Consider the following 21,162-nt stretch of genomic DNA (forward strand, 5'->3'; position numbering starts at 1 on the left):
CAGGAAAAAAAGGATAAGAGCTCCAGGAAATTATGGCAGGAGCTAGAAAGCTAGAACTTGCACAAAGCTTTTATGCTTTTCAGTATAAAAAATGTTAAATGTGTTCATTTACACTGCTGAAGTTTAGTTCTTATACATTCAGGAAAAAAAAAAAAACAACCCAACCTCATGTCCTGATCTAAGTCAAAGTAAATTTAATTCACACTGACAACAACCAGAGACAGAGGCTATAAACTGCTAGGCAGCATCCACAGGTGACTAGCCTGAGCTTCCCACCACTTCAAACACAACAAAAAGCTTTCATTTTACCACTGCCAACACATCATACAGCTTCCTGAAGCAACAGCACATGATGCTGGGGTTTGTTTATTTTTTACTGTGCTGTATCATCAGCAGTCCACAAAGCTATACCCACCAGAGGTGCTCCAACTCAGGCAGTCATTCTTACAGGGAACTGCCTTTTCAGGCAGCCATCAGAGTAAAACATTTGAGAGTCAGTATAGCCAAAGGGCTGTTGGATGCAAAATCAGAAATTCAAGGCAAAAGGTTACTTTCTTCAAGCTCTGTGGTCACTAAATGGCAAGGTCCTCAGAAAGAAGATCCAAATTCTGAGTCACACAATGAACACACCGCCTCCAAATTGCCATTCTCATGGTAAGAAACTTTTCCCCGAGCCTTTCCTGGAAGCTCTCCATGCTAATCTGCACAAATTGAAAGAAGTCTTTCCTTTGTTGGAGAATAAAATTGATTCATTCACGGCATAATTTAATGGTCTGGAGAATCAAGTGGGGGAGACAGAAAGGCATGTAGAGGTAATTGAGTCTGAAATCATTGATCTGAAGAAAATGGAACCAGAGCATAAATCCATTGCCAACTGTAATCAGATCTTTTGCTCACAGAAAGAATAGAGCAAATAGAAAAACAGCTGAACACAAAGATGGAAAGGGTTTGTTATTGACCCTTAGAGGACTGCCAGAGATCCAAGAAAAAAAAGAGGGCATCCAGAAAGGTTTCCTCTGAAATTATGGGACTGATGGAAAGCAGACTATTTGTATTCTTCACAATTTATTCACAGTAAATAATATTTTCACTGAAGTGTAGTCTCTCTCTTGTTTGGACACAAATTTTCATACAACCTGTCAAGAAATGCATCATTATTTCTACACAATTATTGTTGCTATAAATTATATGACAAGTGTTTTAGGTGGACGTATTTTGGCACATCACTTACTCATGAAACTATTTGCTGGAATGTGGTTTGAGGATTAGATATGTTAATTGAAAAATTTAAGGCATTCTGATTGTAACCCCATGTAACAGTTTTATTTATATAATTTATTTATTTATTATAAAAGATGAAAATTAGAGTATGATGTCCAATTTTAAACATTTATAATTTCAAATTCAACATTATTTACTTTCCCATTAAAATTTTCAGAATCTATTAAAAGAAATCATTTGCCTTAACTATGAATAGTCAGCTTGACAATGTTAATTAACCAGGAACCTTCAACTTTAATCCTCCATAGGATGACTAACAGCAAGAAGAATGTATTTATTTTACAAATAGGTTATGAGAGAGACTGTGCAAAATAATATTTAATTCTACAGGTTTGCCAATTTAATGGATCTACAGACTGGCTACCTGGCACAAATGATGTTGAAAAAAAATTGCACAAAAAATAACAGATATAATAAGGGGAGAAGGGATAAAAGCTACTTCTGACTCCTCAGCTATGACAAATGAGTAACTGAAAACTTGTTGCTTTGTGTGTGACTGCTCTAACTTATGCCCAGTCATCATTTAACAAATTTACCAATCAAGATAAATACATCAGCAAGGAATGGCTAAAATATTATCAGTGCATCAACCAACCTCTGTATTAAGCACTCTAATAAAAGTATCATTAACTAAGAGCTTTGAACTTGCTTAAAGTTACAAAAGAAGGAGAATGCAAGAAACAAGCTGCTTTGCTGTACTCCTTAGGGCAGACCAGGCATCTACCTCTGGGGACTCCTCATCAGTAGGATAATCATTTGGGAAACTGTTGCACTGGTTCCCAAGATCATGCATGTTTTGTTAAATGAACCTCTGCCTTAACAAATGGGCTCTCATGTGATGTCTCCTGACCCAAAAGAGTTACACCTGCAATTCTAATTGGCATAATGGTTCAATTAGTTGATCAAATGGATCAAACGGTTGTTGCTTTTGTAATCTTCCAACAAACTTTGGCTTTAAAAGAACCTTCATGGTTGCATCAAAAAGATTAAAAAGATGATTTTAAAATAGTCAAACGCCCGATGTCAAGTGCAAAGTGAAAATATTTTTATCGCATCATTTATATTAAGATTTATCCATAAAATGGGAATACTTGAGGAGGAGGGCTTACTTATGCTGACTTCCATCTCTCAGGATATAGGAAAAAAACAGTCCATCATTTTCTCTGCTCTAGAACCTTACTGACAACCTACTAAAGTTAGTGGAAATACTGAAGTGGGGGGTTTTGTGGTTTTTTAAAAGGCAGATAAGCATTGCAGCAGAACATTGCAACAATCCTGTCTGTCATTTGAGGATATTCTGATGGGTAGACTATCCATCTAAACTCTTCCTTGGAGTCTCCCCCAAAGCAGAGAAAGTATAATTCTGCTTCATGGAAGAGAACATGTCTGAGGCGCTCCAAGGGCACAGACCCTACAAGCATTAATAAGGACACTGAGCTGCAGGATTGAAAGCCACCACAAAACTAGAAAAATGTCAACACTTGTCATAGAAAGACAGTAATTCTTCTTTAAAAGCAGAAGTCTATGAAACAGCAATTGGAAGAAAGAGACCACAACTACTAATAACACATAGTAAAAGTTTATCAGAAAAATAACACCATTTTGTTTGGGAAAGAATGTAGTATCGTCAAAGACAAAAAATAAGCAAAAAATAGAAGAAAACAAGATATTTAAAAACTTTTAATTAAGAAACTGACTTTAAAATCATCATTCATATTTAGATTAGATAAAATGAAGTGTTTTCATGATCTACACTGATAAACAAGTTGGTCTGCTAAGACTTTTTCTTTTTTACCTTTGAAATTACTGAGGTTTTAAAATATTAGAAGTAAATATTGATGTCTTCTCTGTGAATGTCATCTATCTATACAGGGACTTCTTGGTGTGTAACGTAACTCCTAATTCCTTGATAAGGATGATGATATCATTTCATGAGACATTACTGCCCTAGTTTTCTTAATTGCTGCATTACATCTTCTTGGCAATTTTCTGAGAGATGGATATATCTGTTGAACTAGTTATAAAGGGCTTTTTCATACACCTACTGTCACCTTAAACAAAAAGGCCTGACAGATGATACTGATGTTGAAAACAAAGTTTGAAGTTTCATAATTGGCTGGAAGTTGATACTTGATTTTTCTCCCACAAGAGCACAAGAGCTCCTTATTAAAACATAATAAAAGGTAAGGGTGAGTTCTTTGCTTGGTACAGTGCAATACAATGGCAAATCAAACAGTTGTTCTGACAGATCACATTTAGGGAAGCCAATGGCCAAATCAAACAGTGAGGGCTGGTGACATGTATGGGAACCACACATTATCATGCCTCTAAGGACATCAGATTCAGATTGTTGCACTCATTTCTACATCTGGGAAGAGCTAGTATGCCAACTAATTTATTGTAGCTATAACTTCCCTTATTGCACTGCTACAATACCTTTGTTTAGAGTATATAAGTTAGCAGAGACAAAGCTGTCCACTTCTCACAGGAAAAAGGTTAGTAAAAGTGAAAGGACAAATACAAATATTGTATATACAATGTTGTATATACAATATTACAACCACTTCAGCTGCTTTAATTTCAAGTGTCTGGTGAGCATTTCACACCTTATTCATAAAAACCAGCCTTGTAACAGCACTGCAAACTACCACTAAATCAATGAAATGTGTACTAGCAGCTATCAAATCTACGATGTTCTGTAGTACCTTACAGGCAAGGAACATGAAGCACACAGCACACACAGCCCCATGGCAGGGGGATTGGACTAGATGATCTTTAAAGGTCCCTTTCAACCCAAATCATTCTATGATTCTGTGATTGTACTAAAAAAAAAAAAAGAAAAAGTTGGTTTGTAGAACAGGTTGCATGGTTTAGGTGCTGCCCTGCTGCTGCCCTGGACAGCTGCGCCTGCCAAGATGTTAGGCAAGGCATTTAAACTTTTGCAGCTATATATATATATATTTTCCCACCTTTCATCAAGCTTCCCTGTTTGGATAACAGGCTATAAGAGACAGGACTCTCTTGCATACCTTCTGAACAAATAGTAGCTCAAGGTAGACTCATTATATTACTCAGATACTACTATTAAAAATGTATTCACTCGGCCACAATACAGGGGAAGGAGATTAGAAAGAGAGAGACATCAAAACCTCTACTCTAGGAACAAAAGTGTATTTCAAACAAGAGCAACCTCGTTATGCCATCAAGTCTGCATATATAATGTAGTTTAAACACATCAGTATGTGGTACAACTGTAGTGTAACTGTGTACATGCAAATAAAAGCATATGTGAAATTGCAGAACAGATGACACCAGATTATCACTCAGGTTGCCACTATGAAGATGTCAATTACATCTGTTTCATTTATTTTTCTCGCATAAAATTCTATTCCTGCATAATAGTAGATAGTTTAGTGCCTATCTTCATGCTAGTGTAGTTACGAGGGGGGGTTTGTGTTCATTGATTAGCATATTTCACTGTTGAATTTCATCTTCCATTTTATTATGTAGTGTTTTCTGCCATAAGATCTTCTGAACCTTTTGTTTCAGCTGTTCAGACTGATTCTTTATCATCAGCATACTCTACCTCAATCCTCACGCCACCTTTTCAAAATTGTTTCTGAAGATGCTGAATGCAGGTCTGAGCACAGATCCCTGTGTGATGCCACCAGGATTTTTCTGTTCTAAAAAACAAAGGCCACTTATTCCTGTCTTTTAACTTCAGACTATTAATTAGTCTAGCGGAGGGCAACAAAGACCATTAAGGGACTGGATCATCTCTCTTACAAGGAAAGGCTGAGGGAATTGGGCCTGTTCAGCCTTGAGAAGAGATGACTGAGAGGGGACCTTATCAATGTCTATCAGTTTCTGAAGGGAGGGTGTCAAGTCAGGCTATTCTCATGGTGCCAGGCAACAGGCAGAAAGTGATGCACAGGAAGTTCCATCTGAATATGAGGAAGAACTTTACTGTGCAATGGAACAGATTGTTCAGAAGGGTTATGGAGTCTCCCTCACTAGAGATATTCAAGACCCATCTGGATGCAATCCTATGCCATGTGCTCTGGAATGACCCTGCTTGAGCAGGGAGCTTGCACCAGACGACCCCCTGTTAGTCCCTTCCAACCTTACCCATTCTGTGATTCTGTGACTTCATGTCTCAAAGAATCCTCATTTTCATCCTATGAGAAACTAGTCTCTAAAAAATATTTGTTGAAATCTCTCTCAAAAAGGTTTTTAAGGTAAAATACACACACATTGACTTGACTATCCTCATCCATATATATTTATTGTCTTTGGAATAACTCAGAAGATTGATCATGCATGAATTTTTTCTTTTATTAAAAAAAAAGGGGGGGGGGCAACTCTTCCTTAGTTGCAATTTCTCTTTATTATAATTTATATGAATTTCCTTCATATGTAAATCAGACATATTGGTCTGTTCTTGTCAAATTCAGTCAATAAGTCCTTTTAAAATATTTGGTTATATTGCCATCTTCCATTCCTCTGATTCTAGGATTGCACATCACATAGTTCATCAGTTCTGTGTTTTAGTTCCCTCAAAGCTCTTGGGCATCTGCCATATGATCCCATCCTTTGTTTTTTTTCCTTTTTTTTCCCCCCTAAAAATACTCCAAACATTTCACAGTCAAAAATTAGCCCACAGATACATCACCTGTTCCAGATATAATTATGCCGTGCCTAATCTGTAATAATTTAATAGAGATCAGGATCTCTTTCCTGATCTTTAATATAGATCAGGAAAGTTTTCCATATACTAACAAAGAAATAAAAATTATGAACAAATTTGCTGAGTTTGGGGAAAAAATAAAGCTTGAAAAGCTGAAAAAAGTCTGAGAAGTCTTAAAAGCGATCCATGTAGGCAGCATTTTCATCACTTTTGTCATGTTCACCTGAAGAATGGTCCATTGGCCACAGTGTGCCACGTGCTTTAATTATCTGCCTACCAACTTTATTCTCAGATGACAAATGCTTCCCGTGGTTTGTTTTCAGGTAGGTTTTTTCTTACACAGTAGAGTGGCAGGTTACATTTGATTGTAAAAGCCAAAAATTCCAGTATCACACTAAAGTTTGAAAAAGCAGCATGGATTTGTCTTACAAATCTGTCTGAGTGGATAGCATAAGAATTACGAAATGACGAGCCACCTTTCCATCTCATCATACAGGCAAGAAGATTTTACAGGTAAAGTAATCCCTGTTTTTTACATCTTGGTGGAGGAAAGTTTGTACAAAGGTTCATATACCTCTAAGAGTAAGAGCTCTTTTATATAAGAGTTTGCTCTAAGGTATTATTATCTTTACCAAACCTCTCTTCTTTTTTTTCTTTTTAACCAAACTCAAAAATCTGGAACCAATTTACTTTATTTCACAGCTGTGAATACTCTACTAAAGCATACAACAAATAAACTATTTGTAGTAGTCCTTGTTGAGAAACTGGGGTTTTTTTTAAGGTTAGACAGTCAGGAAAAGGAGTATTCTTCTAAACATATTACTGTAATTGAGAATACAGACTCTTCACCTTAAAAATAGCAACAATGATAATAAACAATAGTGCGTTTAGTAATAGAATATATTTCTAAATGTCAGTAATTGTATTTTTAAACGAAAAAGGCTAGCAATGTACTGTAAATGTGTGCTGTGAGGAACATTAGCATGTAGCGGCCAGACAAATTCAACGAATGATTTCATTGTTGAATTATGAAATCATTGTGTTTGATATTATTATACACATAAAATCCAGATCTGATGCAGATCACATTCAAGAAGAATTCCAAGCAGCCAGAGGTCTGACCCTCTGCCAAGGAATCACTGACCCTCTGCCAAGCCAGGTTTATAGATAATTATTAAATATATATAGATTATACCTAGTTTGAACAGTTTCTATAGTGTTATTCTTTGCTCATTGTGATGAAAGCAAGGTTGAGGTAGAACAGAGAACACTGGGTTTGATTTTTCTCTAAACCACGTAGATATGCAAGAACACAACCATTTACTGTTCTCAAACAGCTGAGCACAAAATGTCATTTACAGATTCTTCCTTCACGCCTGTTCCTACACCTGTTTTCTTAATGTTTGTTTCTATAGATCAACTCCCAGTGTTCAAAATACTTGTTCTTTCATGGAAACTTTCACTTGGACACACAGAAATGTATGAACAATCCTCTTACCTTTAGCAGGTAAGTTTGGCAGTCACTGACATAATCATATTCCAGTCCATCAAAGGTATAATAATGCCGATCTCCATAAATAGTGCATACAGCAGGACAGGGGTAACTGGTGCAATTGAATATGCCTCTCCGACAAACACTGTAGGGAAAACTAATAATCATTATCTTCTCATAACAGGATTATTTTCTGTATATTTTAAAAAAAAGCTTTCTTGGGTTCTTTATTTCAAATCATGCAGAAATTCATGAACGGAAGAAAATTCTTGAAACAGAGAGCTATTCTGTGGATCGCTTCTGAAGTTACTGGTGATGCCATGGCAGAAAAGTGTTGAACATTTTACCATCAGCCCATATGAACAGTAAAAACGCCTAAGAAATAAATTCAAATCTCAAACTTTTCATGGCTTATGTTAATATTTCCATCACTGCCTCCAGTATAGCTAAGACACCAGGCCACAACATGCTCGTTCATAAAACATGGATATTACTTTTGTCTCAAGGAATTTTGATAAAGGTCTGTATATATTCAAAGCAAAATACTTCCAGTTGCTATCTGTAAGATTTCAGGTTATCAGACAAGTATGGAATGAGTTTAAGAAATTAATGTTGATATTTTGCAGGAATACTATTCCTGTCAGCTAATTTCAATGGTTTACACAAATTTGTACAAATGTAGTATTGGCATCCTCTAGTTTTGCTAGTGTAAGTGTAAATGCTCATTTGATTTGCCAATGAAATTTTTAACTGATTGAAAGCTGCCAAGCCAATCTTTTTTTTTTCATTATTAAATGTATACTTAACTGAATACAGATATTTTGGCTAGCAAATTATAATTAATGAAAAACTGGTTTGTGTCAGTATATATCAGGTAAAGCTCCTTAAAAAGATGCTGTGTGCTAGCTCATTTTTCAATTCTAATGGCCTTTTTTTTTTTTTTTAAGTTGCTCATCTTCTTCCTATACAGTCACTCATGGTAACTGGTAACTTACACTGCAAAGAGTCCAGTTCCCAAATAAGTAGACTATTTACTACTGTCATACATTTAATCTCTCTTTTTTTCTCTCCTTAGTTGTCTTTCCTGATATTCTATTCTCCAGAAGCCAAATGTCTTTTCTTTCAGAGATTAACTAACATGTGTAGAATTAAGCATTTGGGTTTGACTGCTTTTTAGCTTGGATATCTTCAGCTTACTTTACAGATCTGAAGAAGCACTCCCCCCAAAGTCTTCCTACTTATCCAAGTCTATTAGTGAACCTAATAAAAGATGTATCCTGTAACTGTCTATAAAAAAGCATATTTTTGATTTAAAAGTATTCAACAAATTTTCTGTATCAGTTTTACTTTGGGTCTAAGAGATCCAGATGATTTGGAAGTATGCAAAATGAATGTCACTCACCAGGTGTAACATGGTGTAGCTATCACTTCTCCTGACAGAAATTCCCTGTCTTTCCAGGTGCATGGACAACTATCAGGAATATAACATTTCCCTCTATGCTCAGCCATCCTTTAAAATAAAAGAATTAGGAAGACAAAAGACTAAATTCACAAGCAGATCAACGTAACTGAATATGTACTGTATTGTCTAAACCCCACTGAGGGCAACCGGTCTTCCATCCAGCCAAGGACAATTGTTTCATCAGCAGAAGTTGTCCACATCAAATGATCTCCACTTTGCACAGCTGAAGACCTCACTAGGTCCTTCTATCCTTCTATCTGGAAAGGGGTATGTTGGTGTGGGGCAGCAGCTCCCATGCAGGAGCGTAGGTAATGTAGGTACTCCCTGAAAACTGCAGAGCACCTGTGTATCATGCAAGATGCTGAGGCTGCAGCAACTGTCCTGTTCTGAGTGCAGAACAGTGAGCTGGGCTATGGCAGCTGTTGCAGAGTTAGCAGAACTCTGCCATAGCCAAAGAAACACAATTTACAAAGGGCCATGGTGGAGGTTATCTGCCTACACCAGGGAAGTTGAAACAACCAGAAAGGTTACAACAAAACAGAGGCATGTAATGCAAAGATTGTCAAATCTAATTAGATTATGAATAAGAAATCCAGAGATGTGGTCAACAACTTTTTGCTATCTCCTCATTTCCATCTGTTTAGCAACATTAACTTTTTTAAAAAAATTACTGACACTCCCAGTGTTGCTCTCTCTTTAGGGGAACAATTCCTGTAGTTGTCATTGCAGCACATGGCTGAAAGTACAGAGATGTTTTTCAAAGTACGATCTTGAGATTTTTTCACTTGAAGTGAAAGTTTAAAGAAAATACACAGCTTAAAGTTTTCTTCACTGGTTCAATAAACAAGAATCAGCTTTAAGTAAATGAGTCAAGTGTCCAGAAAAATTACTAAGGATAGGAAAACACCAGAGCAGATAGCTTGAGAAGATCAGAGTCTCTGTCAATAGAAGTTAAATATCTGTCAAGAATAACATAGGTGTTGCTGATGCTGCCCTAAGGGCAGGAGAATAATTTAGGCCCATGGGATCCCTTTCCATACTAGTCCTCTATACTTCTACAATTCAATTTAGCCTCTTATATCTCCAGCTCAGCGTAAGGATGATTTTCAGTGTATCTTTGGGTGATGAATTTACAGTCATTCTCAGTTCATTTCCTCATGAAAATCTGTGCTGTTTTATTCCATTTTTAAAGCATACAAGAGACTTTGAGTTTCTAATAATTTGTCACCTCTTCAGCTACTGATTATAAGAACAACAAGCTATCATGCAAGAATTTTAACAACAGAAAATGTAAAACATTTTTCATTTAAGAAGACCATTTTTTGCGTACTAGAGTCCATCTTGTCATGGGTTTCCAAAGGAAAGGGTTTCAGTACTACACACAATCTCCTCTACTTTACAAGCACCATAAGTACCCAGGATGCTAGAATAAGGTGCCAGTCTCCAGAAGAATTCAAGATTGCATCCCAAAATGTTAGGTCATTCAGTCAAACAATGGGTAGTGGTAGAAATAAGGTGAGAAAGGAGAAACAATGAGAAGAACAGCATCTCAAGATAATAAAAAATTGACATTACAGTAAAATGTCTCATAACAAGGTTTTCATGACTTGTCCACTTAGATTTAATATCAAGAGCTATACGCTTAACATTTTCTTGTATAAAAATAAAACTTCTGAACCTAATTTTTAGGATAATCTGGCTTGCCCCTTCCTAGCTAAAAGCCATACTCACTTCTTGGAACCATGAGCCTGAAAGTCATAATGGGTCCAGAAATACCATTTAACAGTGAGAATATTACTAACTGCACTAAATGTTATACATTTAATTTTCCACCTAATAGAAAAATAAGTGTTTATTCTCTTATGTAATAAAAATAATTCATGCCTTTTACTCTGTTATTGGGTAGAAACTTGGGATTTGGCTTGTCAGTACCCCAGTTATAGTTTATAATTCAGAAAATAATCAAGTAATACTTGATTTGAAATGGTATGACTGTGAGAGTAGGGATTGAGATCTAGGTTTTTAACTTATACTTTAATTTCTTCAAATTTTTAAATGAACTTTCATGTCAATACTGCTAGTTCAAGTTCATGCAAATATGGTGATGTTTCAGTAAAAATTTACTAGTTTACTACTTGTACAGTTTTATGCATTTTTTTGTGTTAAAAATAATTGTTCATTCTTATAACACTAATGGTCTTGAAAGCTAACTTCTCAGTTGAGGTAGAGGTTGTAGAGGACTACAGAACACCAGACAAGAACAATTAGTGAAATCTGTCCTTCACCAGTGCTTAGTTATCTAAGAACATCACAAGGTGCTGGAAGGGAATTCTGGCAGTCTCATTACACTCTGATCTGCACACAACTGAGACCATTGGCTACACACATAGTGAATTAAAATGGAATGTTGAGAAAAAACAGAGAGTAAGCTGGATATCTAATGGGTTAGTGGAATCATGGTCTCTGCATGGAGAAACAGTGATACTTCAACTGAGGCAGGATTACAGCATGGAGCCTTACACCAGCAAGAAGGAGAAAAGGGCTCTTGAAGACAAAAAAAGAGTTGGCCTTTTAACTGTTACTGTGTGTTTATGGAACAATAGTTTCAAAATTAGAGGTGCGATACCACTGGAATTTAAAAAGAAAAAAAACCTAAGCAGAGTTGAACTGTGGAAAATATGTATTTGGCTTGTGCTCCAAGCTGCTCCATCAAAGCTTACCCAGGGGGGCAAATGCAGCCACTTGCACAGGGTGGAGAGGGGACACAGGAGAAGTTCATGGCAAGGTTTGCACAAGAGATCCCACAATTCACACCTGCTGCTGGTAATCCAGGCACAGGAGATCTGCAGTCATAGTAGATTTTTCCATCTGGGCATATGTGAACTTCAAATGCAAAATGCAGGTTAGATGAGATCAACTGCTCTTTTACAGTGAAGGTTTTCTATTTGGTATTGTTCAGAAACTATTTATTTTAATGTACAGTGAGCCTACATTACAGTACACATAAGAATGCAATCTGAACAGACGTTTATAACAAAATCTATATTACAGAGATATAAAATTAATGTTTGTTCTAATGGAAAAACAAAGGTCAAAACATAATATTAAGCATCTGGATCTATGCACCCTGGATCTGATACACAGTTCATTCTTAAAGATGGAATAATTATGCCTTAGGTAGAAAGACTCTTTAGAAGTGGCATAATTTTGGGTGTATTGAAATCCCTTTTAAATTTATTAGAAATGCATTAAAAATTTACTTTCTAGAAATCAAGATCTTAAGGCTTCCTAAATGTGAATAGCGAGCCTAATTATAGGTGTTCCCATGAGAACACATTGATCTAGAAGTCACATGCAATTATTTATTTTTTTAATTTCCCAAGTGACTTAGCAGTACAATTTGTGCTACAGAAAAACGAAAAAAAAGAAAAAAAACCAAAACAGCTTGTGCTCTTTACTGCTTATTTTAAATAAGTTGTGACATTAAGCATCTCATGATGAAAATACATATGAGGAGAAAACCAAATGACTATTCAACGTCAAAATCTTTCTCTGTGCAACTTTAATATGGGACAAGACTGTAAATGACCTGTATTTTCTGTACTGGCTTCAATACATTTCACTGTTCCGTTCAAACATTGACTGGAAAAGAAAAGGAAACCCATGTTTATTCAACGGGAAAATGTTTTGTAGCCACCATGTTTAAAAAGATAGTACAACTCAACCCAATTAAAACAATAGAAATCAAAAGGAGAAAGAATTTTCCAGGTATCTTGTTAAAATAATCAGGTACATAATCCAATTTATATTAGGCTCCCTTTTACTAAGCATATAACTAAAATAAAATCTCAATACAATAAACCTTCGTTCTACATGAAAAAAATTCTCAGGTCTCTTAAAGTAGCATCCAAACTGTAATACACGAAAGATAAAACTTTTGGCACTCAAACCTACCAGGAGCCTGTTGGCGTAGAGAGGATTTCTCCAGGCTGGAGGGCTTTGCCCTTGTAATGACAATGACAGGCAGATCTGTTAAAAGAATATTCACGCATTTAGCTACAAAAGCAAGATGAAATGGGATTTAAGGGCCATTCATTTATCAAGCTATTATGATAAGCAGGCCTTATAATTCATTAACTCAATCCTTGTATGTATCCTCAATCTTTCTTTGAAAGACAAAAATTTAATGATGACACTCAAACTGCGCTGAACTCAGTGGCAAAACTCCTATCGTCTTCAACAAAGCCAGGATTTTCCTCAATCTCTGTATTATTTATTTGCTGTTTCTGTGCATTAATGTAATTTTTCTTCCCAGTTATGGGAGTAGAATGACAACATGTAGTTCCCATTCAAAGCATTGTCCAAATCACGGAATAGAGCAATTCTCATAGCAAAATCCATTAACTCTGTCTGTGATAAGAGCCAGATGGGTTAAAAGTAGCAACTGAATTACCTAGACACTGTGGAAAAACATGTGATTAACAAGGTACCTTGCACTCTTTAATAGTTTGAGACAGTCTTTATCCCTATAGTATGAATTTTACTGAGCTTTCCAAAATATATGCTGCAATGAACAGAAATAACTCTCTATAATCTTGAAATTTATATAAATACCCATTCCAGTTTTTAATTCAGTATCTGAACTGAGTAACTACCCATGATGGTAAGCTGTAAAATTTTGGTACACAACGTACAAAAACTATTTCCTCTCATTGATCATTTCCTTCCATTTAACTGAAGGAGTTTGCATTGTAAGACATAAAAAAAGACACTCCTAGCCACTCTTTCCATCCTACCCTTTATGGATCGCTGTTATATAGATTCCTTCTCATTTTTTTCTGAAGTATTAAAAACAAGGTCTTCATGTGAAAATGCTTTCCCATGAAGTAAAAAAGTTTCAACGTTCTTCTCTAAAGCAGTTTGATATATCTGCTCTGAAGTGCAGTAGATATATGTACACACAGTATCAGATGAGGCCCTGCTATTGATTAGTAAAAAGAATATGAAATATTCACATATTGTTTGCTATCTTCTTTAGGCAGTCTACATCTTGAGGGAAACAGCAGAAAAGCTGCTTTAAATCTCACTGGAAAGAGGAAAATGTGCCTATACATATATGCTATTTTCTTATGACTTACATTGATACACAAAAGTTGACCGACTCTTCAAAATATTTCCCATCAGGACAATTACATCCTTCTGCACAGTCATCACCACAGATATTTGCCATAGAAAGTGAAGCACAGGAGTGTTTACAAAAAGAAGAGCACTGATGATAAAGCATACCACTGTGACACATTACAGCTGGAGGGGAGAGAGAGAGAAGGGAGAACAGCATACTCTTAATATGTGAAAAATAGAAAACAAAGCAGTATCATGGGAGTGTAAAAAAATCAAAGCAAAATGGTGTCTTGCTGAACTGGGTTTAGTTGAAAAGCAAGAGGAAAATATGCTGTTCTACTGATTTCTTAAGCTAGAAATGTTTAGATTCAGGTGGTTTTGTGTTAAACAATTCTTTGACTGGAAATGTCTATTTTGTAAGCAGTGGGTGTCTTATATATGTTAAACAGGGCATCTATCTAGTAACTCAGGCTTCCAAGAGAAATAAAATGGTCCAGTTAAGGCTGAGGCATTACTGTATGGCTTAGAAACTGAAACACAGGAGTTGGACTTCCATAATTCTTGTGGATCCCTTCCAACTCAGGATATTCTATGATTCTGTGAAATGTCTTGTTTTAAATCATTACTGTATCCTGCTTGGCAATCACTGCCCAACCTCGGGTGCCCCTTCCAGCCCAGTTTGCCTTCCCTTATGGAACAGCCCCAATCCTGCCACTCCCTGACTACTTCTGCCTAATAGGGGCTTCCATATGACTTAGGGGTTCAAAGAAGTTTCAATTCTCTCTGTAACCAACAGAAAGGGAAGACGCTCCCCGTGAACCAGCTCAGGGGCTCCAACTCAGATGCCTAATGTAAAGGCTATTATTCTCCCTGAGTACATCGTTATACCATGGCACAATCCTAGTTTCCAGGAAAAAAAGATCAAGTACATTTTGTAGAACAAATGATATCTGTAGAATTTCAGATATTTCTAAAAGATATTCCATTATGGAAATGTTACTCACCACAGTAAGAAATATGAGATCTGAAGTCAACGATGACCCCGTGCTTGCCACAGACGTAAGCATAGTGAGCCAAAGCATTACACAAACAGCTGCTCCCACATTTGCACGCGTCAAAGCGGCACAGCTGGTAGTACAACCCTGGACTGATGTAGGCATGGCAGGGAGCAAAAACGTCTTGATTGATGATATCACAGTGAGATGCATACTCAGCTAAGACAAGATGACATTGTTTTAGCCAGATCCATTTTAATTTAACAGTTAGTCAAATGAATAGCACAGAATATTAAAACCAAATATAGCCAGCTGTGCAATAAAACCTTGCACAGGTTTATCGCACAATGTCTTTCTGTAAAATTCTATAGTTTAAAACTGATATTATAAGCAACTCCCTCAACAATAAACTCCACTTAAGATAAAAATAACTATACTTAAACAGTTATGCCTTCCTCTAATAGTACAGGAAATTTAAATGCCAAAATAATATATTTCAAAAGAGTAGTTAGAAGAGTCCTTCAAAGCTTGGAATATGTTTCTTTGTACTTGACATTCCATTTAGCTTTAAAATCAACAATGGCCATATACTTTTTAGTGTGTGGTTTCAGGAAGTATTACAAACTAGAGCTTGAGGGCACGCAAATCCAAAGCTGGCCATATATTTTCTAGCACCAGCAAACCCTCCTCTGACCACTGAGGTGGACTACCATCACAAGTGGTGGAATATCTAAGGAACACCACTAGTGTGGATCATATTTAAGCCACTTTTGCTGTTAAAAGAGTGTCCCTACCCTTCAGACTCTCTGTTCATTTCCACATACACACAGTGGCACAAGGATTTCACATTTTACAGAGTCTCTCAGAAAACTAGATCCAAGGCCTGAACTTGACTTGGTTGAAAATTAACCAGACAAAATAAGTAAACAAACAAACAAACAATCATTGATTTTTACTTTCATCAGATCAAGATCATCATAGACCTGGAAAAGATGCTTGTGCTTGTAGCATAGGGTGGATCACTTTATTCTCCACTGCTTTTTCCCAGTGATTATTACAGAATTGTAGGGAAATTTAGGCTGGAAAGGACCCTCAGAAGGTCATGTTGTCCACCCTCCTGCTCTAGGCAGCTTACATTTATGTCAAACTCCACTTTCACTGAGGCAGCACATAACTGAAGGTGAGGCATAAAGGACCTTGGGAAGAGCTAACTTAGCTGAGACATACTGCTTTAGAAGACAGACAATGTGGAAGGCATAAAAAGTCTGAGAATGCCCCACATTGTCAGAGGTTTAGGGTTATTCTAGGTTTGCTCCCACAGGCTCTAAATATGGATAAATCACACATCTTTAGTAAGGTCTTATGTCTGAAACATTAAAAACATTAGACTACATTCTCTCAGAATTGGCCACTACAGCCTACCCATTGTCTTCATTAATTGAAAAGGACAGCAATGCAAAAAGGAGACAGTGAAAGTTCAACAGAAACCATAGGCATGTCAACCAGCCAAAACTAAATCTTTACTCAGGAATTTGAACAAATCCAAGGCTCTCAGTTTATTGCTTCAGTTTTTCTCAGAGAACATAGATGGAGGATAAGGAAATTTTTAATGCAACAAGCATGGAGAAGCCAAAGACAGAACTTTTGATCTTAACACTTTCTCCTGTACTTTCTTGTTGATCTACAAACATGCATCTACAAATATCTTTCCTCTTGACTGGTATAATTTACATAATTCTGTCTAGCACTCTGCATGTGTATTAGACAGCAAAATTTAGTAATCGTGGCCAGTACACCCAGCACTAAATTACCAACTAGCTTGTATTTATCAAGTACTTGCTTCATTTTAAATGCCATATGTATGGAAAAAATGGTCTTTGAAAAAAAAGAGAAATAGTGCACATCTAAACCTGAAGTTGAAATACATGTATGTGCAACTTCTTCACAGAGAAAACAAAAAATGTCCCATAATAATAAGATACACCTAATCTCATGTGAAAACATACCATTTTGCTGATTAACGTTACAGGGATCAACCACAGGAATATTGATAGGCACGGAGCAAGCTGAGGAAACTTTCCATGCATTGGCATGAAGTTGTGGGGTCCCTTCAATCATCCCTGCTGGAGACCTGAAAGGAAAAGATCAACACTGCAAGCATCCTGCTGACCTTAGGGACTACATGGGCGAGGATGCAAGTACATTAAAAAGGCTTAGATGCATAGTCACATTGAACAATCAGCATGCCAGAAGAATTTCCACCTGTGAGGTATAAAAGAAGAGAGGGCATGTGAAACTTCTTCCTCAATATTTTAGTCATGTGAAAACAATCTTACACGAAAAGTCTGCCTTCACTTAGGCTTAATTTAAGTACTCTGAAATTAGTTGGAGGAGACATTAGTGAGAGGAGATTTGGCCTTTATTAAAGTATGTAAATGGAATGACCTGTTAGGCCAATTTTGGTGTTCCATAGCGGGGCTGTTTGCATTTTGATGCTGGCTTGCGCCAAGTATTTCAGAAGCATTTATTATTGCTAGATAAGTTTTGTGACATTATAGCTTGAGGAACTTTGGAGGAAATAAGGTAAAAGAATAAGAAAAGTGTGCCCTTCTAATTAAAATATTTCTGTAGTTCAGAATTACATTTTTTTTTACATTGGAAATTGATGTGGAGGAAAAAAAATCAAGCAGAAGTAAGTGTGAACTATGTGAGGATGATACAAGTAGTATCACCCACTCTTTTTGTCAGTGCTCATGTATTTGCTCTGAAGACAAGGGAGCATCCAGGAAGGGAAACGTGCATTCAAGCAATATCATCATCCCATACCTTCTATAAATTAAACAGTAGCTTTCTATAATTACTTAGTAAAACATCTTAGAATGCCTGAATTTATGACTTTCAGATTTTAAAAAGTGACTACCATTTTAGTTAAGATTTTTTTAATGGGTTAATTTAATAATGTTTGAGCATGTCAATGAAATTAAATAATCTGATGATTATGTTCAACAAAACTTTTCACTTGTTATTAAACACAATCTAAACGCACAACATGCAACTTACAGAAAATCATCTCTTAAATTCCCATTGTATGTTCCACATAGTCCTAATGTTCTTCTTTTCCATCTGACATCAACTTGAACATAGATCCTCTCTCCATCTTTAGCAAACAGTATCTTCAAACCAAAACTAGTTTTCAGTTGAACAAAGAAAGAGGATATATTCTGAATTTCAATAGCCCCTGAACATAGCAAAAGAAAAAGAAAACAAAGTCACTGAAATCTAACATCCAGGTTGCACTGGTTTACCCATTAAACAAAAAAGATTTTGAAAACTCAGAAATAAAATGAGAAACTATGTGCAAACTCACCATCAGCCAAATATCCATACCCACTCTGTGTCTGAGCTTATTTCCATTAACAACAGAAATCAGGAATTGCAATTACTGTCAACAATAAAAAATGTCTCACCTTTCTGTACCTGTGAGCCTGTGAGTTATCTAGGAACCACATTTGCTTTTTTTTTTTTTTTTTTAATTTTAGAAGAAAACACTGCAAATGCAAGCCTCTGGCTCATTTCTTAGTCTCCAGGGATATTATAAAATTAATTAACAGGTATCTGTGAAGTGTAATCTTTAGATAGAAGGTTCTCTCTACCTCTATTGATATGACATCAGTATAGCTCCTTACTTGGACTGTATGAGCCCCTATCAAATTCTCAGCTTTCCTTCCCAGCAAATCCATTATGTGAGGAAATGGAAATTTCACAGTCACAGCATTATTTGCTACCATTGTCGGGCTACTTGCAGCTGTAGGCTAAAAGTGGATCTACCTTCACAAGCAGCCTCTATGCATGCACACATACATCCTTAGGTGCATAAACTGAGAAAAGGAAGATAAAATGCTTAAGGATGTTCTTAGTCAATAAGACTTACTGGTTACACACAATTATCAAGCATGTGACACCAAAAGATTTGTCATAGATTATATTTGTTACAGACTATGGAGAGAGACAAGAAAGTGAGTAGGGACTGATTCAAAAGAAATAAAATGAAATTACCAAAGAAATTAGGAAGCAGAACTGTCAACATAACAGAAGGCATAATAAGCTATTTAACTCATTGCCATAGGAAGTCTTGAATGCCAAAAGCAGAACTGTGATCTTAAAAATTCAATGAAGAAAGAACATAACTGTAACCACTAGCACAGAACTCCCTAAACTCTGTTCTTCTGGAGTCTGGAAAAGGGCTTTAATCCCACTTTACTTATTCAGAAAGAGACTAAAAATCCAGTAACTGGTTCACTATAATTTACAAAATTTAACAATATTATTTTTACCTTCAGTACCTAATTTTATAATGCGTTTTTAAGGTTGATTTATTTTACTATCCTTTTCAAAAAGGTGAAGTAACCTGTCTGAAATCACAATATAAGTCAGCACTGATATCCATGTAGATCCCATGGAGCACAGGGATTCTATTCCATGCTATTTATTTTAAAAAGCTTTAAACAAGCTAGACCTTAACATCAGCATCGAGGTGATTTCCAACCTCTCTACACCTTCTCTCTTTTTCTTACCTCCTTCCCCCGAACACAAACAAAATAAGTGGAAATTCTAGGTACTATGCAAGATAAGAAACGCAAAGGAAAAAAAGGCATAATGAAGGACTGTTTCACAGATTTTCAAAGTACATTTCTATAATTATTACTAAAGTCCTATGAAGTGATTGTACACTTCATAAGTTAGATTTGAAGAAATTCCCTTTTCATAGACAGATACTATTTAAAAGTTTTGGAGAATACGAGAGACAGAATGTGAACCCTGGTAAAATTCTTCTCTATGCACTTCTTACCATTGAGGTTAAAAACTTGATTAGAGACAGTTTGGACTTGACCATATCTTGTGAGAGTAACTTGTTTCCTCACATCATCTTCAAGAACTAGTGTTATAGACTCAATGCAGGTGTGGTCAAAGTTCTAAGTAGAAACAAGTTTCACCATCAGAAACAGGCAATGAAATTAATACTACAGTGGAAAACAAAACCAAACAAACAGGGGAAAAAAACTTCTGTATAGACAGGAAATAACAGAACTGTCATTAGGCAAATCAGTTGTAAACTATCACTCAAAGCATTAAACATTTTAGCTACCGTGGCAGTCTAGTAGTAAGTGGACAGAGGTCCCCAAGTACTATTACTGCGTTCAACATGCCATACTTGCATGGCCACCCAAGGTACAGCTCATCGGTAGGTTAAACAGTGTTTGAGCCAGAGTCCCATCCCATCTATATCAAGCTGGTGCAATCAGACCACAAATGCAGCAATACAGGAAAAAGAAACTCTTGCACACGTGAAGGTGCTTGCCATTTAGAAATGTAGTGATGATCTCTGATTACAGACCAGAAGGATATAAATTCTCCAGAATTATATTACAGTAATTGATAAATATCTGACTATCTACATCATTTTAGCATGCAATCCAAGCAAAATTTATGAACCTAAATACAGGACAAAAGGTGACATATAATCAGCTTAAACTGTCTTATGCTCCCCAGGGGCCCCTCTGTTTTCATCCAAAAACTTTTCAAGGTGCCTAGAGTTGTGCAAAGAGTTGTTTCCAGTGGCACCCTTGTCTCTCAGTGGCTACCTAACTAACCATTCCATGCTTGAGGCCACCTGAAATGCAGAAACAGTAGTCTCAACACCTATGCAGAAGAAGGAGGTGCTTACAAAAAAGGCAGAGGCATCGGCTCATAGTCTAGCTTTTGAAGGGAAACAAGAGACAGCCCCATAGCAGGGCAGCTTCCATGCATTGCTCCCTGCTGATGAGTTCAGACATGCCTGCCCTCAGCACATGGCAGCTGTGAGTCACAATCTCAGAGCCCCTTCTCCTGTGAGTCTAGGTGACTAACAGCATCATTAAATCCACTCTCACAAATAAGTACTTTTTATAAGCACCTTTACTCCTAAAGCCTATTTTTGGACGCCTGTCAAAATACTTTCAAACAAATACGTGTGGTGGTTTATCTCATTGATAGTTTTCTAAAAGGCATTGTTTCAACAAATTAAATATGTTATAATGTACCAAATAAAAATCTAAAGCTACAAAAAAAAAAATCTCTTGCCTAA

At 36.4% G+C, this 21,162-nt stretch overlaps 1 protein-coding gene across 1 annotated transcript in view; it reads right to left on the reverse strand.

Annotated features, from left to right (window-relative positions):
• Positions 1 to 21,162, reverse strand: part of OTOGL (otogelin like) — a 90,755-nt gene that overhangs the window by 48,904 nt on the left and 20,689 nt on the right. Inside the window, exons 16-25 of the mRNA XM_039386728.1 lie at positions 19,888 to 20,011; positions 18,099 to 18,276; positions 17,045 to 17,169; positions 15,048 to 15,257; positions 14,061 to 14,226; positions 12,877 to 12,951; positions 12,512 to 12,564; positions 11,643 to 11,805; positions 8,863 to 8,970; positions 7,467 to 7,605 (exon numbers count right to left, since the gene is read on the reverse strand). Coding sequence (XP_039242662.1) covers positions 7,467 to 7,605; positions 8,863 to 8,970; positions 11,643 to 11,805; positions 12,512 to 12,564; positions 12,877 to 12,951; positions 14,061 to 14,226; positions 15,048 to 15,257; positions 17,045 to 17,169; positions 18,099 to 18,276; positions 19,888 to 20,011 — 1,341 coding nt within the window. The remainder of the gene's footprint in view (positions 1 to 7,466; positions 7,606 to 8,862; positions 8,971 to 11,642; positions 11,806 to 12,511; positions 12,565 to 12,876; positions 12,952 to 14,060; positions 14,227 to 15,047; positions 15,258 to 17,044; positions 17,170 to 18,098; positions 18,277 to 19,887; positions 20,012 to 21,162) is intronic.

Source organism: Pipra filicauda, unplaced genomic scaffold (genome assembly GCF_003945595.2).
Source record: "Pipra filicauda isolate LSUMZ 115617 unplaced genomic scaffold, ASM394559v2 scaffold4_size7858003_pilon, whole genome shotgun sequence".
Lineage (NCBI taxonomy): Eukaryota > Metazoa > Chordata > Aves > Passeriformes > Pipridae > Pipra > Pipra filicauda.